A 23,125-nucleotide genomic window follows, 5' to 3' on the forward strand; every position below is an offset into this window, starting at 1 on the left:
AAGGCCACGCACTCAGGGATCCAGACTCCCATCTGACAGCACACACTGCTGCATGAACAGGGACCTCACCCCTATCTCTCTCACGCTCGCGTTCTCCATCTTGATTACTTTTTAGCCATTTTTCATGTTCATCTCTTTGTCTATCCTATGACGTTATGTTATGACAAACGTGTATCAAAAAAGCAGCACTTCAGTTGCCTAATAAAGCAATGGCCTTCTTTCCTCTGCTTCACTACAGTTGTAGCTATCCTTATTCCTATTACAGACCCGTTCCATAAGTGCAGACTGATATTCAGCAAGGGAAATTACTTGAACTTCTGGTACTCTGATCAACTGCTCATTTGATGGATGACTAAATAAATGAGAAATGTTGTTGTATAAACTTATATGTAATCATTATTTCCAATATACTTGTTTGTTTTGCTGATAAGCGTGCCGTAACCTGTGGTTGTTTTTCACTTCAATTCCAGTTCTAAGTGTTGTGTAAAGCATGCAGTGACGGTACGCCTACACGTAGTCACATTACTTGGCCTACGTGTAACTTAAAAAAAAAAAAAAAAAAAAAAAAAAAAAAAAAGAAGAGGAAGAAGAAGAAGAAGAAGAAGAAGAAGAAGAAGAAGAGGAAGAAGAAGAAGAAGAAGAAGAAGAAGAAGACGACGACGAGGTCTGTTGCGTAGGCGATCCAGGAACTGCACGAGCCAGATCCTTGACAACTATGTGGCCAGTTTCGTGCAGACGCACGCGCCAAGCGCCTTGTCCTTAAAGTCGAGTCTTTCGTCGAGACTCCTGCACGATGACAAGGAATCCGTGTCCGCCGTTGCCTACGTTAAGGGACGTGACATAAACTTGAGAAGATCACTTGAAAAGAACTCCAGACTGTGGCGCAACCCTGTGACCGCGACTTTCCCCTGGACACCTGGGACTCGCTAAGTGAGACGTGTCTTTCTAACTTTCTCGAGTTGCTTTAGCCGTCGCTCGCACGCTGCAGCGTCCATGCAGCTTCTGCGTTTTACTTCGTCGTGTATGTGCGCGTAACTCCAGATGAAAGGCGGCTGGATCTGCAGCGGGAGGGAGGGATGGTGCCACGCAGTCATGGCTCCGTGTTCTGCACTACCACCACGTAACCATCAATTTGCTGGCACTGACTTGCACTTCTGCAAGTAGGACAATATGCTAGATTCTTATTTGAATAGGCTCGTCTTATTATAATCGGAATTAACAGAGATCGACATGAAGCTTAGGAAGTATTTAAGGGGCAGTGGCAGGGTACTGGCGTTTGTTTTTATTGCGTCCGTCATTTGGCTCCTCTTTGACATGGCAGCACTTAGGCTGTCGATCAACGACGTTAACAGTCAACTTCTCAAAGAGCTCGTTGTCAAAGAGCGAGACCTCGCCAAAAGGCAGCGTACGCAGAAAACCAGTGTAAGCGACGGGGACTTCAAACACCCTCTTCAAAAGGTTGAGGGTCTGTTTCAGTCTAAAATTTTCAGTTTCGAAAGAAAAGTTGCTGATGTATACCGAAAGCGACCAGGGGAAATACCTGCTCAGCTTAGTGACCAAGCTAAAGCACAGCTAGAAAAATACACCCAGGTGAAGACTAAAATTGACAATGAGACGTCAACTGTGACGAAACAACAGAAAACACTGGTTAATGAAAGTAAGTCAAAAGTGCGTGTGAATCTGAAGCCCTCTGCAAAAGAGCCGCCGTTCAACAGGTTTAACAAAGGAACTGACACGAGTATCGGAAACGAACTGCTCCAAGTGACTCAACAGGCTGCAGAACAAGGACTTAATGAAAATAGTAAGAAAGTAACAGTTTCAGACACCAAGGCGCCACCTGCTGTCCAGGAAGAAAAGTTTCCCACAAGACTTTTAGAAAGGAAAAGTATGAAATTGCAGAGCAATGCGACCAAAAACGATACAACACTAGTGCAGGTCACTAAATTACCAGTGGACGTTGCGATTCATGGAAAATTCAGCAGCAATAATACAAAACCAGTAAAACAAGAAGCTCACCTAAATATTAGCAAAGCGGTATACCCTGTCAAACCCGTACAAAGGGTTACTAAAGAAATAGGCAGCAAATTTTATATGAATAGTAAGGACAAACAATACACAGTCAGAAATACCAGCCCAAGGTCAATTACACACATGGCACAAGTCTCCCCAAAGCCACTCCAGATGGTGGAGGACCAATTGAATCAGTGGGGTGGTGAGCAGGTTCAGCTGCAAAACTCCACGGGTAGGAGGAGGGCTAGTGAGCGGCACAAGGTGATGGCCCTGGACATGACGAACAGGCCCAGAGACATGCGTGCAGTGGGGCAGTTCGGGCAGGCCGCCGTGGTGCCCCCGGACAGGCAGGAGGAGAGCTGGAGCAGGTGGAGCGAGGGCTACTTCAACGTCTTCCTCAGCGAGCAGATTCCTGTGGACAGAGCCATTCCAGACACCAGACCCCCTGCGTGAGTGCTGGAGCAATGTACTACATGCGGGCTGGGCTTTGTTGGCTTATTGAGTCGTTGGCTCAATCATTCATATGCTTTTAGTTGGCTGAAGAGTCTCCACAAGGGGAAGCTACTAGCACTCAAGTGTAAAAGTGGTGCTTTGTCCCAGTGAGACTGTGTCATTTTTTATGTTCTTTGCAATTGTCTTTATATTGAACTATTATAGTTAAAAAATTGTATGTCGTGTTTTGAATATACATATCTCACCTTTGGTGTAGCTGCGCAGAGAACCTGGTTCATGATGACCTGCCTATGACCAGCGTGATCTTCTGCTTCATGGACGAGGTGTGGTCCACTCTGCTCCGCTCCGTCCACAGCGTGCTCAACAGATCCCCCCCTCACCTACTCAAAGAGGTGCTGCTGGTGGATGACTGCAGCACCAAAGGTGAAGCTACGGGAGGGGCTTCTCCATCAGATGGCATTCTCAGTGGGATTTCAGTGCCAAAGGCTTTGTGTGGGATTTCTGCACTAAAGAACACAAGGGTGGAATGTCACCACTAAAGGCTGAGCAGTTATGACACTGATAATAAGCATTTTAGAAATTTTGAGATGGGTAGCTTAAACAATTTAGATTTTATAAGAGAATCCATGGCTGTCAAACTCTGAGAATTAGTACTTGTTAAACAGGTGAGAACATGTCTGTCTATGTTGTGAACCAGAGCTGAGAATATGTCCATCTGTGTTTGCCTTTGTGCTTTAGACTACCTGAAGGAAAAGCTGGAAGCTTACATGTCCCAGTTTCCTAAAGTCCGGATCATCCGTCTGAAAGAACGACATGGGCTGATCCGGGCAAGGCTGGCTGGTGCTGCAGTGGCAAAGGGTAACACTCGCAAGAAAGCAAGCGTTAAAACACACACACACACACACACACACACACACACACACACACACACACACACACACACACACACACACACACACACACGGTATATGAGTAAGCAAAACATGTCTCCATATATCCACATTTACTTATTCAATCATGGAGAGCAGTGCGTATCAAATGTCTTGTAGGCTGTTCTTGAAACCAAACCTAGTCACACACCCACATACACAAATGCCTACAAAACCTTTTGTAGAGTAAATCAGGAAACTTTTCCATAGACATATTTTAGTATGATTCACACTCATCTTAAAATAAATGTAACTGTTTTGTGGTGATGTTTATTCCACAATGACAAAGCAAAAAAAGTTTCTGTAATGTTTTACAAATTATTAAAAACAAAAAACTTAAAATATTCCATTTACATTAAAATTTGGATCTTTCACTTAGTTAATGCTTCGTTGGTAATAGTTTTCTCCATATATACTGCTCGGAACTGTGGCCGAATATTTTAATCTCTGTTTTATCAGACCAGAAGAGCTTGCTTCTCTCACACTGAGAGTTTTCCTTTGGCAAACTCTAATGTGCCTTTTAGTACGTACTGTCTTCTGTCTGGCCACTTTACCATAACAGCCTTATTGGAGTATTGCACTAATGGTTGTCTTTCCATAAGGTTCTTCCCTCTCTGCAAAGGAACTCTGGATCTTATTCGCAGTGAGCCTTAGAAGTAGGAAGAACCAGAGCTTAAATTGTGAGTGTCATAACAAATACTGACAAGACATTGGTTTATTTAGAATAAGTTTACAAAACATTTCAAAAACATTTGACTTGTCATTGTGGAGTATTGTGTGTAGATTGACAAGGAAAAAAATGAGTTCAATCCAAGTTGAGTATAAAATATACCGAGATAAAGGAACCTTGAAGGGTTCTGAAAGCTTTCCACATGCACTGTAGAAATAAGCAAATTCATGGAAAAATGAGATGGAAAAGTGTCCAAGCTTCTCACATTCTGCTGCCTTTGTTTGTGGTGCTTGGTTTGTACGCCCATTCGTGCAGGAGATGTGCTGACGTTCCTGGACTCCCACATCGAGTGTAACGTGGGCTGGCTGGAGCCTCTGCTAGAGCAGGTCTACATGGAGCGCAAGAGAGTAGCCTGCCCTGTCATCGAGGTCATCAGCGACAAGGACATGAGGTGAGCCAGCTTGACGGAGCAGCTTTTCTTGGGCTTAACCAAGCGGATAGTCTTCGTAGTCATAGCCAATCCACTGTCTTACATTCAGTCTCCTCTAAACATCTTTTGCTGCTGCAGATAGATGCATTCAGACTCCGCACATTTCAGAGGAATGCATGTGAGCTCTGGCTTTCACAAATGTGTGCTGACCTGCTTGAACTTGCAACAGACAGTGTTACAATAGTGGCAAAAATGATTTTTTTCGCAAGTATTTCAGGTGAAAATAATGTATTACTAGGTTTGTTCTGTATTGTTTTAGTGCTAACCTGCCATTGCATGCATAGATTTGAATATAGACAAGCCTGTGAGACAAAACATTACCATTGTTGTCTGTTCTTGCAGTTATGTGATGGTGGACAATTTCCAAAAAGGTATTTTCAAATGGCCTTTAGTTTTTGGCTGGAGCACTCTATCACAGGATGTCATCAAAAAGAACAACATGAATGACTCCGACCCCATCAGGTAATGTGTAATGACATTGCTCACCAACATTTGAAATGGGATTTGAAAATAATGACTGAAACTAACCTTACTCTGTTGTAAATTAAAGTTACTGTGTTTACAAGTCCCACTTTACTCTGAATGTACAGTATATTTTCTAATATATACACTAATTTTGATGGAGTTTAACAAGTTTTTTTGTGAACATTAAAACTAGTTTAATTAGTGTTACAGTTTTGCTCATTTCTGCCAGATTTAGCCAATGAATGTGTTCCCTCCTTCCCATCTTTCACCTAAACCTCCAGACGGAGTCAAGCACACTGGGTGCTTAGCATATATTTTCATGTAGTGTTTGCGCATGTAAAATGTAAAATAAGTGACATTCTGTGAGTTCTGTGATCGGGATGAAAACACTTAGGTGTTTAAAAAATTGCTTACAGCATCTTAAATGTATCTAGTTCATTTCCTTTACTGCTGTGCATTCAAGTCTGCTTAATTGGCTTCTCCCATCTGAAGTGAAATGTTAATTGGTGCATGAGCTAATAATGATCCTGAACTTTTCATCAAGGCTGACATCTACCAAAACATGAACGTTCCTTGGAGCTCATGCGTATTTGACTATTTCCTAGGTGTCCTGTGATGGCAGGGGGCCTGTTCTCTATAGATAAGCAGTATTTCTACGAGCTGGGAACATATGACCCAGGCCTGGATGTGTGGGGTGGGGAGAACATGGAGCTTTCTTTCAAGGTTAAACAATCTCACAACATGAAGCTCATTCGGACGTATTTCTGAAGCATTTCATCAGTGTTTCTGCTACTTCACTGCAAAGTTAGAGTTTACATAACCTTAACGAGTGCCGCATCAGCATGCATACATTACCCCTTCAGATAGTTATATCCAGCTTGAAGCTTGCTTGAGATAGTGAAGGCTTCCCACTATATGGTCCATATTTAATTTTTGTTTTATTTTATTGAAGCATAGTTTGACTTTCATCATATTTTATTAATTACTGATTGCTGGGTTTCATGATTCTCTTCAAACAACATAACCTGCCATCAGATCTGGATGTGCGGTGGCGAGATTGAGATCATCCCATGCTCACGCGTGGGCCACATCTTCCGTGGTGAGAACCCCTACAAGTTCCCCAAGAACCGGCAGAAGACAGTGGAGCGCAACCTGGCACGAGTGGCCGAGGTCTGGCTGGATGAGTACAAGGAGTTGTTCTATGGCCATGGCTACCTCCACCTGCTTGACAGGAACGGCATGGACATCGGGAACCTCACGGAGCAGATCCAGCTGCGGAAGAAGCTTGGCTGTAAGAGCTTCAGCTGGTACCTGGAGAACATCTACCCTGAGCTTGAGGCTCCCATTGTCAAAGCTGAAGGCCCGGTGAGTGCCATGGGTTTTCAGGACATGGCGGAATTGATGTATCACTTTACATAGTTCTGACTAGAACATCTGAGAACGTCAGGGTTTTATTTCTCAGGGATAAAGCAAAAAAAAAAGGTATTAACAAGAAAAAGGAAAAAGGAATAGTTTTCTAAACATGTTTCTAAACACCACTGCTATCATATTTTCTATTATCAGTCTCTGAAAATTCAGTGCAGACTCATGCACAGAGTAAGGAGGGCCCTTGTTTTGGTTTTCTCTGCGTGTGACGCCAGGGCCATTGTTCAGTGTTTGTTGACAAAGGCTCTGTGTCACTCTAGGCCTCGTTTGGCCCGTGCAATGCTCCTCATGGTTCCACTGAAGCTTTTGTCTTAGCAAATCAGGGATGAAACAGTAAAACCACAATCCCTTCTCTCTCTCTCACTCACTCACACACACACACACACACACACACACACACACACACGCAGATATGCACACATTACTGGTGAACTTTTAACCTTTTCCTTGTAGGTTTTCAACATGTGCATAAAAAAGTGAATCTGCTTAATACCTCCAAGGTGTGAGGTTATTAGTATAGCCTGTTACATTTTGCTGCTACAACAAACAAAAACATTATTCTGTTTCAGTTAATGCAGATTTCTACAACACAATGAGTTTATGGGTGGAAGTATGCCATTAGAATGTGCTGCTCTGCAAATTATAACACACACACACACACACACACACATTAATGGTGGCCTTTCATCCCTTTCCTTGTAGGTTTTGAACATGGGCATAAGAAAGTGTCTGGTGCTGGATAAAGGTTCCTTGTTTTTTGAGATCTGTGATCTTAAGAAACAGGTAATGTCGACTTCTAGATTACACTCCACACTCTTTTATAAATATTTTTTCATGCATACTTGCTTACCTCCATTAAAAATACACAGTGATAGTCCAGTAAGACCTGGGTTTTTCTTATTCTCTTTAAACATAGAAAATGCTTCACAAAAGTTTTTAAAATATGAAGCTCTTCTATTAATTATCATTAAATCCAGTTTAACAGTGTAATCATTATGGTCATGGGCAGTCAGTGCCTATATTGTAGTTAAAATCAGAGACACGGACTGAATTACTGATTCAGTGGATGCCTTCCTTTGTCCTCCAGAACCAGCACTTCAACTACTCCTGGGTGAGGACATTCCGCCAGGATGCTTCCTGTGTATCTCCACACAAAACAGGAACAGGCGTCGCAATGGAACCATGTGACAACACTAAGCCACACCTCCGATGGTTGCACAAATCCACCCAAGTTCTGGTATGTCGGTGCTATAAAACCCCCTCAATGCTGATTGATGCTCATTCTGTCGAATTTAGGATGCAGTAGGATCGGTTGTTTTGGTTGTTTTCAGTTACACAACACTTTTAAAAGATATTTTCAACATAGCTGCAGTCCCATTGGAAGATATTTTAAGAAATTAAATTCCTGCAAACCAGGACGCATTACTGTGGTGCAACTTTATTATAATTCACAGTAGGGCATTCCACAAGCTGTCATTGTAAACGTGTGTGTGATATTTTGTGTGTGCCTTGTGTGTGCATGCGCATCTGTGCTTGCATGCGTGTCTGTTTTTTAGACAGATCATTTGATTGCTGAGGCGTCTCCACAGCAGGTGTGCCTGGAGGCAGAGCCTGAAGGAGGCGGGGTCTTCTTGAAGGCATGCGAGGCAGCCAACCCATTCCAGAAATGGCAGTTCACACACTATTATGCCCAGTGAGCCATGCGGCAGGGTATTCACTTACCCTTCAGAAGGAAGTTGTTGAAGTATTCGTGTTTTAGGTAATGGAAAGATGCATGCAGAATTGTGTTGTTTTGGTAAAAGGGACGGTAACAGGGGCTGTGCAATGTTTTTGTTCAGTGCAGATCATTTGATGGTGTTTTTTGCTCTGTGTATTTTGGGGAGGTTTGGGAGCTATGTTCTGGTATGTCTGGTGCTATAAACATGGTTTAGGGCTTTGGGGCAGCAGACTTTTCTGAATTTGTTGCACTTGTTGTGAACAAACACAAGTGTTGACCTAAAATACATTTTAAAAATAGGTAAATAAATGCATGTTATAGCTGTAGTACATTAAGGAATACTTGGATTACATCACAGTTGAATGTGATATGTTACTAATGATACTAATGATGGAGAACAACTGTGTCAAGCTTGCTGGGTCCAGGAGACTCAGGAAACTATCAACACCAACGCCAGCTTCAGATGGAAACATATAGCCAGTCTAATGGCTAATCTTTGCTGTAGCCTGTTCAGTGCGCTATGCTGTGTCTGTTCATATTGTTTTTGTCAAATTAATTGGCATTACCAAGCCCGGATGAGATTACTCAACTCTTCTCTATTAAAGCATATCTGTAAGAAGTATTCTCTAGCTGTAAGAATCTATAGACTCTTGAGTACCTTGTGGAACTTTAGCAGTCCTGTGCATTTTAAAAACTGAAGTGATCTTTCATGCATGGAAAAATTTGTTTACATAATTACAGCTTGTGGGGAAAAGTCTAAAAGCACTAAAATGTTTATACATTTGACCCAGTGTCTTATTATAGTAGTTTAAGAATTGCTTTTATTAATAATTCTATTGTGTACAGTAATTAGTCACTCCAAATATGAGTGAGCAATTTATCCAAGCAACAAAAAAAAAAGCTGTTTTGCTGTACACATCCTTTTGACAGTAGAGGGAGATGTTTGTAATCTTTGTAATAAAAGGATAGTTTGTGTGCTGCTGAATTCTTCAGAACATAAATTTTGACTTTATTAAACACTGAACTGTTTCTTTAACATGTTTCCCCCTTGTATGATTATAATCAACTTGTGTCTGTATTTCTTGTTTCTGTGAAGAACAAGAATAAAAGATCATGTAGGCTTTTCCCATAAGGCAAGTGCAATGCATTTTACTGTATTCAGATCATCTCTAAGAATTTTATGAAAGTCCTAATGCAGATTTTAAAAAAATCTTCTGTTCTGTAAAGATCATTTACTGTAAAGTCATCATACTGTAATTCTTAACAGGAAGTGCTTATTCTTTTCTGTGTAATTCAGGAAAGTACCTGCTTACTAAACGACCATGCATCAAAAAATCTTTAAAGTAGCAAACCATGTATAACACACACGCACATGCACAGACTCACATGTACATAGAAGTGCTTCTCACACATAGGGATCTTTTGCAATGACAATTTCTTTTTCTAGCTTGGTGCACTGAGCTCGAAATATACCTTTGACTAAACTAGTTATATGAGGTCAACTCTGGGAATTACAGTTATGTCTATATTCACTCTTCTCAAATTAGGGAACCAGAAGTAATGGTACAGTTAGCTGTTCAGTTTTGTCCAGTTGTGTGCACAGTTAGTTCATACACAAAAGATCTAAAAAGTGTTTGAATGTTCTGTTTCCATCTGGGGTTGTGACTCTCAACCCTCACCTTTAGGAGCACCAAGAAGGCATCAGTGCTGAAAAAATAAAAATCTGAATAACTTGGTTGGAGACAAAGCACGATACAGAGTGTCATCTTAGCAAACGTGAGAAGGTTTCAAAATAAAACTGGCGTGGATGACCAAACAATCATTTTCATATATAAAAACAGTTCAATATATCAAAAATACTAGTGAGGATGTAGGCATAAAAGTAAAATAAGAAGAACTACGACCTCACACAGTTCATCACAAAACGCAAAAGAAGTCTCTTAGAAGAGGTGAACATATAACATAGTAATGAAAGAGGAAGAAACAAAAACCTGCTTATTTGTATTTATTTACTTTGTAGAGCATATCTGCTTTTATTGTCTACTTGGAAATTGGTGGAATCTTTAGGCATGGATCTAAGGATACTATTATACTCATGTTCAGACAAACACCAGAGTCACTAAAGAAGGAATACGTGAATGTTGTTTTTGTTGTTGCTGTTTATTGATGCTATTCTGGGAGTACCAGAGATCACTGTGAAACGTTGTGCTTCAGTCAGTAAACTGGGCAGCCAGAAAAAAAGTCGTGAGGTTTGGCATGTCTTCTGAAGAACGGTGGGTCAAGTGAAGCTGTACTCATGCAGGATTTGATCAACCTTTGGGGTTGGGGTGGCCATTTATTTTGGCCTTTTAGGGTTTTAACTGCTACAACAACTACAGGAAGCCAGTAAAGTGATGTGAGAAAATGGTGGTTGAAGTGGTGCACCTTATGCCATGCACAGGAATGTAAGTGTAGAAACCAAACATTACTTGCCCAATAGATTGGCCAAAAGAACAGAGCATTGATTATATGGCCCATGTCCTGGTGAAGATATTAAGATGAAGTTCAGAAGAGAAGAGAAGTGGGGCTGGGGATTGACACAACTTCCCTTCTCCTTTGTGGTTTGGATGGAGAGAAGCAGGAAGGTTAATGAAGAACTTGTGTGGTTCAATATAAATGTTTTCACAGCACTTCAAAGCAGTTACTTTAGGGGTTAGAGTTAGGGTTAGGGTTGAACTTCAAAATAAGCAGTTGGTATGAAAGCCATTCACAGTCATTCTCAGTAATCTCTGGATGTTATGCAAAACCCCTGACAGTCAAAGAGTAAGAAAACCTAATCAGTCTGTATGATTCAAAGCAATCCACCTCGTTTGTCAAGCATAGTAGCATGGATACATATAGCTGCCAGTGTTTCTCAGTGCTCATCTGCCAAAGACAGCAGTACAATGAATTGTGATGTATACTGAACATCTTAAATACTGAAATATTCCAAACCAGATGTATGTTACCTTGTGTCCAGACAATCATCTGAAAGATGTGGAAAAAACAACTATGACATTGTCCAAAGAGTCAAAGGTTCTTTACTGGTCAAATTAGTCATGTGACCTGAAGCATGTATTCGATTTACTGAAGACCAGACCAAAAGTTAAAAGCCTTATAAGGCCTGGCAAAGTTTCTTTGACTCACACACTTTAGGGAATCAACTGCAAAGGATTTGCACCCATTGTTATTATATACACTCACCAGCAACTTTATTAAACTCACCTGTTCAACTGCTCGTTAATTAATATATCTAATCAGCCAATCTAATGACAGCAACTCAATACATTAATGCATGTAGACATGGTCAGTAAGACCTGCTGAAGTTTAAGTCAAGCATCAGAATGAGGAATAATAGTGATTTAAGTGACTTTGAATGTGGCATGGTTGTTGGTGCTAGATGCCCTGTTCTGAGTATTTCAGAAACTGCCGATCTGCTGGATTTTCATGCACAACCTTCTCTAGGGTTTACAGAGAATGGTCAAAAAAAGAGAAAATATTCAGTGAGCAGCAGATCTTTGGGTGAAAATGCCTTGTTGATGCCAGAGGTCAGAGGAGAATGACCAGACTGGTTTGAGCCAAATGAAAGGCAACAGTAACACAAATAACCACTCCTTACAACCAAGGTATGCAGAAGGGCATCTCTGAATGCACAATGAGTTGAATCTTGAAGTAAATGGGCCACACCAGCAGAAGACCACACCAGGAGCCACTCCCGTCAGCTAAGAACAGAGAACTGAGGCTCCAGTTTGCACAGGTTCACCAGAATCAGACAACAGAAGATTGGAAAAATTGTTTAATGAGACTGATGGAATTTCTGCTCTGACATTCAGATGGTAGGGTCAAAACTTGTTGTAAATAACATGAAAGCATGGATCCATCCTGCCTTGTATCAGCAGTTCAGGCTGGTGGTGGTATAATGGTTAGAGGAATATTTTCTTGGCGCACTTTGGGCCCCTTAATACTAACTGAGCAACATTCAAATGTCTACCTACCTACCATACCAAAGTCTACCTGAGTATTATTGCTGACCATGTCCAACCCTTTATGACCACGGTGTACGAATCTACTGATGGCTACTTCCATCAGGATAACATGCCATGTTACAAAGCTCAAATCTCAAGCTGGTTTCTTGAACATGACAATGAGGTCACTGAACTCAAATAGCTTCCACAGTCAGTAGACCTCAATCCAATAGTGTACCTTTGGGATGTGGTGGAATGGGAGACTTGCATCAAGGCTATGCAGTTGACAAATCTGCAGTAACTGTCTGATGGTATCACATCAATATGGACCAAAATCTCTAAATGTTTCCAGTACCTTGTTGAGTCTATGCCATTTAAGACAGTTCTGAAGGCAAAAGGAGGTCTAACCCAGTACTAGGAAGGTGTAGCTAATAAAGTGGCCAGTGATGGTATATTCTAGTAATAATATTTGTACTCTTCTAATTTGTCCTATTATTACTGGTATAATATTGGTTAATATTATGTAGATTTGTCTAAGATACTTTTGGTCCCATTGTGAGGCGGTGGCTGTGATGGCTTTAAATTTGTTAATGCGATCATATTTCAGATGTCATTTTGCACTACACATTATTGGCCAGTGTTTCACTGTAATATGCTAGTGATAAAAATGTTTGCTACAGACTGCACAGTATATTAAATAATACAACAGCACATCTTAAATGAACTCCATCTCAAGTGTAGATTCGGTTGTCACCTTTTTAATTTCACACATCTCTGTTTATATCCAGATTAAATATAATCTTAAGAGATGCTCATTGCACAGTAGTGTTACTACACTGTGATTACATTATAGTAATAAAATAATAGTATAGATTTTTTTTCTCACTTGCCCACATACTGTTCAATATTACAATGTGTTAATGTCAATCTTTAAAAATGCTTTGGACAAAATTCTGCATACATTTTACAAAGCATTATTATATCAGTGATCATTTTTATTTTAATGTACACGGCTTTATAAGACACAGAACTGCATACATGCCAGCACTGCAGACAAGCTACAATATCAAGTCACCTGCGGTATCTTATTCGAGCTTACAGTGCAATGAGCTGCACAAATGCTCTAGTAATCTACAAGAGAGGTGCATGACTTTAGACAGCTAATGAATTGTTATGAAGTTCCAGATCATTTGGTCATATATTACATGTTGATTCAATGCAAAACCAAATAAGCTGCAACTTAACAATCAAACAATCGTTTGCTGCCTGATGCTCTTTGTTATAAAATCTGTTGAGGCTTAAGCTTACTTGACCAAATTTTGATTCTTAAACTCGTGAAATCCAATGTGAATGGTATGATGCTCTTCTCCAGGATTTTCACAGCTGCATTCTAGACTCAAACTCCTCGATCCTCTGTCGGGTGTGGCCTCTGCGAATCTGCCTGTATGAGACAGTTCCGTACTTCTCGTGGGTTAAGTGGTTAAATGAGATGTTAAGTCTGGCTCTAACACTGTTGCCATTACACACTGAATAGACACCTAGTTCATCTCCAGGCGAGGCGGAGGCAGGAAGCATAATGTCGCCGACCTGTTCGTGTGCGTCACTGCTCTCTCCTAACCCCCCCCCCCCCCCCCCCCCCCCCCAAAAAAAAGGTCAAGGGAAAAGGATTAAGATTGAACACTTTAATAAACAGTTTGGCCATGAAATTAATTTGCTTAAAATTATTTGCTTAAATTCAGAACTGTCTAATTAGCTTACTTTTGTGCACAGTGCAGTTTAGTCAGAGATCTATAACTTTTAACTATAAGACCTTTGAGATAATCGAGATTTGCAGTGCCTGAATGGTCAACTTCTTACCTCTCTCCGGGATTTCTCCTGCCTGCTCTGCCTGCGGTTGTAGGGGAGCCTCCGTCAGCGTGTACGACAGCAGGCTCTGCTCCATCTGCTTCTTGTCCTCCACATGCAACTGTGCAGCTTCACCTGCAGCAGCCATTGTGTGTTGTACTGCTAAGAGCTCATCACTGCGGGCCATGCTGATGTTAACCGCTGCTTCAGACTCACGTTCCGCTGCCTGAGCAGTCACGGGAGATGTGACATGACTCACGTTATTCGCGATCGAATTCTCCACGTCCTTCATCACTGAAGCACTGTGATACACGTGGCCTTCTTCCGTTGGCCCGATACTGCCACACACGGACTGCCCTGACTCCTCTGCTCCTAAATCCCGAACCTGGGAAACGGACTCGAGTCCTGCAGGCCAGTTGCATTCTACAGGCATGGAGGTAGAAGAACCAAGCGCCGCTTGTGGAATTTCTTCATCTCCGCTGTAAAACACGGAGCTGTCTGCTACGGTCATAGTCTGACTACCTGGCTCCCTGGGCGCCTGCGGGACCTCCGCAGGTACCTCTCCACCCATGACCCCTACCGGGGCAGGTACAGAGATCTTCTCAACCTCCAGCACACGTCTAACGTCTGCCATCTCTAATACGTTCCACCCCGGGACGTCCCTTCTGCGCAGGGCACTATTCTTCAGATGTGGACAGTTTTCACAATTTCCTCCGTCTTTTAGTATACACACAGCTTGGCTAAACGGATGTTCACCAGGTGCGATCACTGCTCGTCACGTTTTCCCGCGTGCACACTTAAGAGAAACGTACCCTCCATCCGGTGACCGGGCACGCGGGCGACGAGGTGCTGCGCTTTCGTCCTGCTACAAGCCTTCTAAACCAGTGGAGAACTGGGGATTTGTACTGGCCCACATGAATGGTCTTTTTGTCTGTTATTCCACTACAAACGAATCGTTTGTCCTTGGACTTTAATCCTGCTCAAGTGACCGCTAGCGCTGAGAGGTATTCTAAAGGCCGATTAACATTCTCATTAGGATTCTGTGTCAGATTTATGCCCGTGTTCGGAGCGTGAAAAGACGAACTTGCCTCTGCTACACGTCCACCGAACCGCACAGTGCAACATTTGTATAATCATACAGTGCGTAAAAACATTCAAACCCCTGAGCCCGAGGGGTTATAGAATCCCAGATTTTATTTGGAACTGTATATTAGTTGTTATTTTCAAAACAGTAAAATATATATATATTTTGCCGGGGTTTTTTTGTTTGTTTGTTTGGTTGGTTGGGTTTTTTTGTCTTATTTGTTTGAGGCTTTAATTTAAAAAAATAATAATAATAATAATAAGAGCTGATAATGAGTGCCATCAGTTCCCAGATCTCAGCGAAAGGTGAACGTTTAAACAGCAGCCTATCCGTGCTACAACATCTGTAAAGAAAACGGTTCAGCATCCTATAGGGTTTGAGCTTCTATTGCTTCAAATTACGATTTGTCATTCAATGGCCTCTGCTTTTCCGTTCCAGCCCAAGGGACACCATGCTGCACATTTTGGGGGGAACGTTCCTTGCTCTTGCACAGCCGATGCCTGTTAAGAGTTGAGTAATTCTCGGGAACGAGAGAAGGAAACACTGCAATACGCCGATGTCCAGAACCTTCACTGGTGTGCTATGACCGAACCTGCCCTTCAGCAACGGCTTATGTATCTAGGACCCAACGCATGGTTAATAATACACACGTGTCGGCTTTTGCCGTCTGATCTAAGGACAGATACGTGACGTGTGAAGAACAGCACTTGCTCGAATATCCGCTGCTTTTAATGCATTTTTTCGTTTTATTGTTATTGCTCAGTCTGAGGGCCGTGAGAAAATCGTTCCACCTGCAGATATGTTGAGAGAAAGGCGACATATTTCTGGGTGTGATCGTGGGACTGAGACGCATCGCATGTTCACTACGCATCGGTTGCCTGCACTGAAACCAGTGTGAGCTGAAACCATGTTGTAAATAAGCAATAAATAAGACTAAAGTATGTTGGGGGTTTTTTTCTGTTTAATGAGTAGCCTGTTGCTGCGATCTCACTGACGCGTTCAAGCAAACGGTGACCCCAAAGTCTGTCAATATGAGGATTTACAATGTGTCCTACTGCCCTCTAGTGGCGGTAAATCAAAATGGAAAAGAACCGCTATTATTCAGACAAGCCTCTGAAAACATGTTTACGAATTACAAGAATTATAATTTGTGAAGACGTTTTCTGCAACAAATAAGGATAACTAATGTGACTGACCGCATATGGGGAAACAATGCACATAATCTGCCTTGTTTTAGACTTCTTTAGATGAACGTAAGAATAGCCTATGTTTATAAGTATTACATTCTTATAAATGTATTTATACCACAAGATTCCCAAAAACTGTATTTGACATTGTTATAGATGTTTAAATGTACAATGGTAGCAAAAAAAAAAAAAAGTTTGGCAGTCTGTTAAAAGACAGCACCTACAAAAAGAAAAAAAAAAAGTAATATGGTAGCACCTTTCCTCAGACCGCATCCTGTTATGAGCACTGCTCAGATACAGCTGTGGTTAAGGGCTCTGATGTTTGTTGACTCACACAGTCCTGCATGTTCTATCAGCAAACTGCCCTTATTTCCATCAATCTCCATTCATTCATGCGTTTCTCAGAATTATCAGTTATACTGAAAATGCCTGGCACTCCAAAAGAGCATTTCACAAGCCATTCCTTATTGTATGCTTTTTAAAAATATTTTAATTTCCCTCAGCAGTAATTTGCACATATGGAACACATGGAAAATTGCATGATTTCTCTCATCTCATCTCAAGTAGCATGTTGCATAGAATATGGCCCCTTTAGATTTGACCATTTGTGAACAGGTTTTAATGCACTTTTCTGGTAAAACTGTCAAATTGATGAAAAACATAAGAATGCTTCTTGCTCTGCGACAATATACAAAAAACAACGGCTTTAAACCAAAGTGAAAGCCATCTATCACCTGTCCAGTATTACATAGTTCATCAGTGAGTGTGTATGCTGTGCAGAAGTCCATAATGCTCTTGTGTCGCTCGATCCATAAGAATCAAGCCCATGAGGGGTCAGTTCTAGAAGGATATGGGTTCTAGAATGTCAGAAGTTCTAGAAGGTCATGGGTTCTAGAAAATCAGGAGTTCTAGAAGGTGGTCATGGGTTCTAGAATGCTAGAAGGCTGGGACCTAGAAGGCTGGGACTTCCAGAAATCTGAAAGGACCAAAATTCCTTTCACCAATCCACCTTTCACATTCATTCCATACTCCTCAAATACCTATAAAAGTTTGTGTTTGTTTGGTTTTTTTACAGCATGTCAGTTTTCCTTTCTGCTGTCCTGCAGTCTCTGTGCACTGCTGTACTACGGTTCGATGTCTCAAGTGGTCTCCTCCTCTTCCACCGAGTGGCTCAGTCCGGGTACAAATTTGAGGAGCTGCTTTCGCATGTTCGACTTCCTCCCTCTGCGGGGCAGGGTGGCGAAAGCGTAGCTCGAGTTGGACGAGGGCCGGCCGACGTCCCACGGGGGTGACTGGCATCCACTGCTCCCACTGCTGATGCTCCGGGTGCGGGCCAAGGTCTTTGGCAGCACCCCCTCCGCCTGGATGTCCTGGCCGAAGAAGCTGAGGTAGGGCTCAGTGGGGCTGGTGTCATCGAACACGGCCGATGGTCCATCCTCGCTGTCGTCTGTGAAGATGCTCATGCAGCTGCTGTCACTGGAGAAGCGCCAGCTGTGTTGCTCTCGCGGGGATGATAGAGACATGAGCGAGTCCACCGATAGGTGCTGAGAACTGACGTTCAGGTTTCCTGGAGAAGACAATAATAATAAGAAACTTTATTTGTATGACACTTTCTTAAACACAGATTGTTCACAAATGTTCTAGCATTGTACATGTACAGTCATGGAAAATCATTTGGCTCATCCAAAACCAGAGGCAGCCAGTGCACTGCACTGAACGTGTGTGTGTTGACTACATCAGTATGTGCGAGTGATTAAATGGAACCTTTGAAATGCATGCTGAAAGGTCAAACATACAAACAGCTTTCGCCTTCCTGCACGACGTGCTAACGTGCTAACATTATCACCAGTTCTAGGTGAACTAAACTGAGCTGACCTGTGCTAATCGCACTTCCTGTGTCAGTTTTGCACTGCAAGGCACTGGACAAATTGTTGTTTTGATCCTCCCATGACAATTAACAAGCTACTTTTCAGGCAACTCATGGCCAGTCCAATATGGGGCTGTGTGGTGAATGGTGAGAGGCACTGTGTTGCCCTGCCCTGCTCCAGGGGTGGCTGACTGAGCAGCCAGCTTGGTTTTGGGCCATTCACTGCAGTCTTTCTGTCTTTACCAAGAGCTAACAGATATTACAAACAGAGTAAGAGTTTCCTCTGTGTTGGTCATCTACAGCCAGAAGCCCAGACCGACCCCAAGCCTGATCCCCACCAACACCTTGAGCTTGTTGCCTAAGACTAGAACTTCCCAGAGAGATTTACCATTTCTCTTTCTTCACGCGCTTACCACGTCAGTTCATGTCATTAACTTCATTGACAGCTATGGGTGGAGTGAGAGAATGTGTGTGCGGTTTTTCAGCTGAGCTTATTTTTTCGCACCTCGAGTAAGACGGTCTTCCTGTAAGCTGAGTGCCTTTAGTTCCAAAAACTTCTCACGCAGTGTTTGCTGCGTTGAGAAAAAGTGAATTCATACACACACACACACACACACACACACACACACAGACAAACATATACACATGCATGAGAAAATACATTACAGTAATTCTAGGAGATCTGATTGGGACTGCATCAGCAGTTATTAAGGTCATGCCAGTGAACAATTGAGATTTGAGGGTAGAGATTAAACATTTTTTAAATCTGATCCAAATATCTCAGATCCAAGTTTCAAACCTGTGAAATATGTTATAAAGGCAACGGCGCCATGCTGTGACCTGTCTGTCACATGTTTGTCCCTCCTCCTCAACACACACACACACGCATGCATGTAGACGCACACCTTGAGCAAGCTCATCTTCTTCTCCAGTTCAATTATCTTCACCACAATCCCACTCCCAGTCTCCATCCTAGACACACACACCACAAGAACAAGGTCAGGAGGCCAAAAAGCCTCTCAAGTAATCATTTTATTCATTAATGTATTGAATCTTTAAGTAGCTGCCTTAAGCCCTTATGATCCTACTTATATACTGCACTGTACTGATGTGACATTGAGTACATGCACAGTGCAGTGCATACACTGGCTTTTTGCTGGCCCACTTAAATTAATTGTTTTTAGTCCTCCTGGTTATCTTATACTTAACTTACTTTAACGAGTTGACAGAGTCACGGATCAGTTCAATAATGCGGCTGTGACTGAATCCTTTAATGCAGACACCATTCACTGTCAATATGACTTTTCCTACAAAAGTGGTACAGAGAAAGGGAAAGACGAGGGAGAGACCGGCAGTGAAAGATAGAGAGACAGCGAGATAGAGAGACAGTGAGGCATTGTTGTTATCAGAAAAATATTATCAGTTTATCTAGTTCTATTAAATGACTGTCAGTGAGCAATTTGTAGCATGACAACCAAATAAGTGATAGAGCATATTGGCTGTGTGGTGGGTGCTAAATGCTTGCTAGGTTTCCTTTGATAATGTCAGCCATCGGAAAAAGACGTTTGGTGATGTTAAAATTTGTGGTGGCCGCAGGAGGTCTGATGCTTGTAAAAAAGGGTATGATTGAAGGGGCGGGACACATTGGTGTGTTGATGCAAAGGAAGTGTCAGCAGTCCTAATCTTCACCCCCCCAGCCCGTGTGTGTGTGTGTGTGTTTGTGTGTGTGTGTGTATGTGTGTGTCTCACCAACGGTAAGGCCAGCTGTCTCTGCTGCACCATTCTTCTGCACGCTGCTCACATACGTACACATCTCTACCTCATTGGTGTCCTTGTGCCGCAGGCCATATGTCTGCAGAGAGGACATGGAAAGACTTCATGTGAACACACCAAAAGAAACTTGAAAAAGATGGCTTGCATGCTGTTGTTTTGTATGTCATATTCTGCTGTTTGGCACATATATGTGTGGATCATGCATGGATGTGCATTGACTCTGGGCATTCACACGCTTAAACCACTGTGGGGTAAAAGCCTAACTGAAACTTTTGCCCACCCAAAAAAAGCCCTGCTGAAACTGAAACAGAGAAGAGAACCCACCTGAACCTCAAATCCATATGTTTCATTGTCTTGTTTTCCTAGCACAACTGTTGTCCTAAAGAAAAACATTCGTTCATTTTCCACAGGGTTCATATAAAGGATTCTGGTGAAATCACACATTTTATTTGATCATGTATTCGACATATAAACTCCCAGACTGGGGAAGAGATCTGCAGAAAGTCTCATTTCAGCATTTAAGAATTATATATCCTGAATTTACCTCTGGGGATCATTGTAGTCCACCAAGGAGTTCGAACATGTTCGGATCAACTGGAAATAAACAAATAAATAGAAAGATAGATAAATAAGCACCTATTTGCAGTGATCTAGTTGAGTATGAAATTTAGAAGCATATCATTACAATGTCAACTGTATATATTTAACATATTAATGCACATTTTAACATATTAACACAACAATATTATTGTGAAAAAAACTAATCTTGACGTTTAACTAACCTTGCTCAAATTCATTAATTGTATAATTTATAAATTTTGTTTTTCATCATAATTTATTTTTCAAAAAATATTACCATATGTACACTACATAAATGAACTACCTTACAAAAAAACATGCATTATCAGATTATCAGTCTTTTCTGTAAATAACAGATTAAACTCCATAATACTTTACACATCACCCTCTGCATATTAATGCAAGAGAACTCAATTTTCTTGCAACATAAACCATAAAACCTAAACACAATCTATTCACTTAAAAACAAAAACAAACAAACCCATTTCATCATTACTGTAATAACCAAACCCATTCCATCACTAATGTAATAGATCTGTGATCAGGCTGCAGGTTGCACAGACCTGACTCAGTAGATTAGACTCCAGTACGCACCTGCGCACGGTCCTGTTGCAGCGTCCCGGCACTGCCCTCGCTGTTCCTGCGACGTTTGCTGTTGTTTAACGAGCACCTTCGCCAGAGGAGACCCTTCTTGGGTGGGTTCCCCAGAGCAAACATCTCCAGACTGTTCTGCTGACTCATCTCAGGCCTGTGGCTCATGTCAGAGGTCATGATCAGAGCACACTCCTGCTGCCACCTCTCATAGCTGCCCAACTAATCTGAGCCGCATGCCTGCCCTGGTCGGAGTTGAGTGCAACAAAGCGGATGTGCACATCACACGATGGCCACAAACTGATGTGTGCTTTCAAATATGTTTTCTTTTCAGACAGTCGCAGTTCCTCCTTTTCCTCTGTTCATCTGCTGCGGTAGCTTGTGGGTGTGTGGGTGGGTGTGTGTGTGTGTGTGTGTGTGTGTGTGTGTGTGTGTGTGTATCTTTCCTTTTTGTCAGGCTGCCTCTCCTGAAACCTTCTGCTTTGATGAAGGCTCAACTCACAGCAAGCATGTAGGTGCACGTGCATGAAGAGCTGACACCCTGATCCTTCCCTGCAGGATCCTGCACCCTCACTGGCTTCCTCTGGCCTTTGCACCTTTCACTTCTGAGATCCATTCAAAGAACATGTTTGTCAGGGGAAGCCCAGGTTCTGAAAGCACCGAGAGGAGCCACACATTCTCTCTGCCCTTGTGCAATAAACAGTATAACTTATTACTCTCTTCACAAAACAAGCATAACCCATAGCTTAACAAAGGGTGCAGAACTAAAAAATGAGATGCGGGCCTTTTCTTAATTCTTTAATTAAGAAACGCTTGCGCCTTCTGTGTCAACGATTCACATTTACAGGATTTAGCAGATGCTCTTATCCAGAGCCCAGTGCACCAATGAACTAGAATACTGTTGAAATACAGGGATCAATTCTGAAACATAGAAGTGCAAAACACATACACTCTATCTTAGATAACAATAAGTGCAATAAAGTGCTAGAGTGTAATAAGCAATACCCTACAGTAAGTACTAGTGTCAGTGGTCAATAGGTGGGTCTTCAGTCTGCATTTGAATAGATAGAATTGATCTCCTCATTCATGCACTGAAAACAGCTTTGCTTCTCCTTTCTGCTTTTGTTTATGCTCTTCATTCTTGGTGTGCACTTTTTGCTCAAAAAACATTTATCAAATTCCTCCTCTTCACCAAATGACAGAAAGGCAGAATGTTAAACACACGTGTACTAAGGCGCACTGTAGTTCTCTGTAGGTCAGCAGTCAGGAGGGGCGCTGTAGTTCAAGACTAAGTCAGTCGCGTGTATGGGGGATGTAGGTGTGTAGGTCTCTGGAAGCTGAGCCTTCTTACCCCATTCCCATCTCCACTCTGCCCCAGTGAGCTCACGGATGCACACAAACACCACAGCACAGAACCGTCTGACCCTGAAAGCAGCCAGGCAAAAGGACACTTGGAGAATAGCCGAGTGCATTTCCCAACATATTTATAAAGCTTTGTGTTTTTGTAATTGCCCTTCCTACAACAGTGCCATGGATTAACTGGCATGGTATAAATATCTGAGGGGAAAAAAAAAAGACAAACGTTACAGTGTGGACCATTACTTTGGCACCATTGTGCTTTGGATGATCTCTGCACATGATTGAACAAGCTCATCTCTATGAGCAGAACTTTGACAGACTGTGAAAAACCTTAACAAAAAAAAACTCCTTATATGACTATTAACATTCATTGTGCCATTAGTCAATAGATTAGTGGACCCCGTCTGCCTACTTGTGGCACCTCGCTTTGCTTCATAATGAACATGGCAAAGAAACTGAGATCATGTGTGGGCAACAACTGGAATCAAAATATACCAAAGAGCCTGCTTCATTAAAGAGGGCTAAGGTAGGTGAAATGCAACAGCAAACGACTGGTATTCATGAATACTAAAAGCCTCGATTGAATTGGCTGATAATTGTCTTGTGCTATGTGCAGAGTGCTTAAAATGTTGTTCCCACACATGGATTCCAGTGAAAGTCAATAGGGTTCGTTGTTTAATACTAATCCTGCTGTGCTG

The 23,125-nt window shown here is 42.0% G+C and overlaps 3 protein-coding genes across 3 annotated transcripts; 1 reads left to right on the top strand and 2 right to left on the bottom strand.

The window, feature by feature from the left end:
- Positions 1-615: 615 nt before the first annotated feature.
- Positions 616-9,291, top strand: LOC113574643 (polypeptide N-acetylgalactosaminyltransferase 5). Its single transcript, XM_027005710.2, has 10 exons — positions 616-2,459; positions 2,720-2,886; positions 3,202-3,321; positions 4,378-4,513; positions 4,895-5,014; positions 5,623-5,740; positions 6,053-6,382; positions 7,145-7,225; positions 7,530-7,679; positions 7,999-9,291. The coding sequence occupies exons 1-10, from the start codon at positions 1,231-1,233 to the stop codon at positions 8,137-8,139; spliced, it is 2,592 nt and encodes an 863-aa protein (XP_026861511.2). The 5' UTR covers positions 616-1,230; the 3' UTR covers positions 8,140-9,291.
- A 2,667-nt stretch (positions 9,292-11,958) lies between these two features.
- LOC113574622 lies at positions 11,959-14,860 on the bottom strand. The gene is made up of 2 exons (XM_027005649.2): positions 14,000-14,860; positions 11,959-13,755 (listed from the first exon to the last, which is right to left on the bottom strand). The coding sequence occupies exons 1-2, from the start codon at positions 14,619-14,621 to the stop codon at positions 13,520-13,522; spliced, it is 858 nt and encodes a 285-aa protein (XP_026861450.2). The 5' UTR covers positions 14,622-14,860; the 3' UTR covers positions 11,959-13,519.
- Positions 14,861-16,035: 1,175 nt separating this feature from the next.
- cytip (cytohesin 1 interacting protein) lies at positions 16,036-21,372 on the bottom strand. Its single transcript, XM_027005648.2, has 8 exons — positions 21,072-21,372; positions 20,443-20,492; positions 20,223-20,277; positions 19,875-19,977; positions 19,339-19,432; positions 19,031-19,097; positions 18,631-18,697; positions 16,036-17,825 (listed from the first exon to the last, which is right to left on the bottom strand). The coding sequence occupies exons 1-8, from the start codon at positions 21,246-21,248 to the stop codon at positions 17,398-17,400; spliced, it is 1,041 nt and encodes a 346-aa protein (XP_026861449.2). The 5' UTR covers positions 21,249-21,372; the 3' UTR covers positions 16,036-17,397.
- Positions 21,373-23,125: the final 1,753 nt, after the last annotated feature.

The sequence above is a fragment of the Electrophorus electricus genome, chromosome 2 (assembly GCF_013358815.1).
Source record: "Electrophorus electricus isolate fEleEle1 chromosome 2, fEleEle1.pri, whole genome shotgun sequence".
Lineage (NCBI taxonomy): Eukaryota > Metazoa > Chordata > Actinopteri > Gymnotiformes > Gymnotidae > Electrophorus > Electrophorus electricus.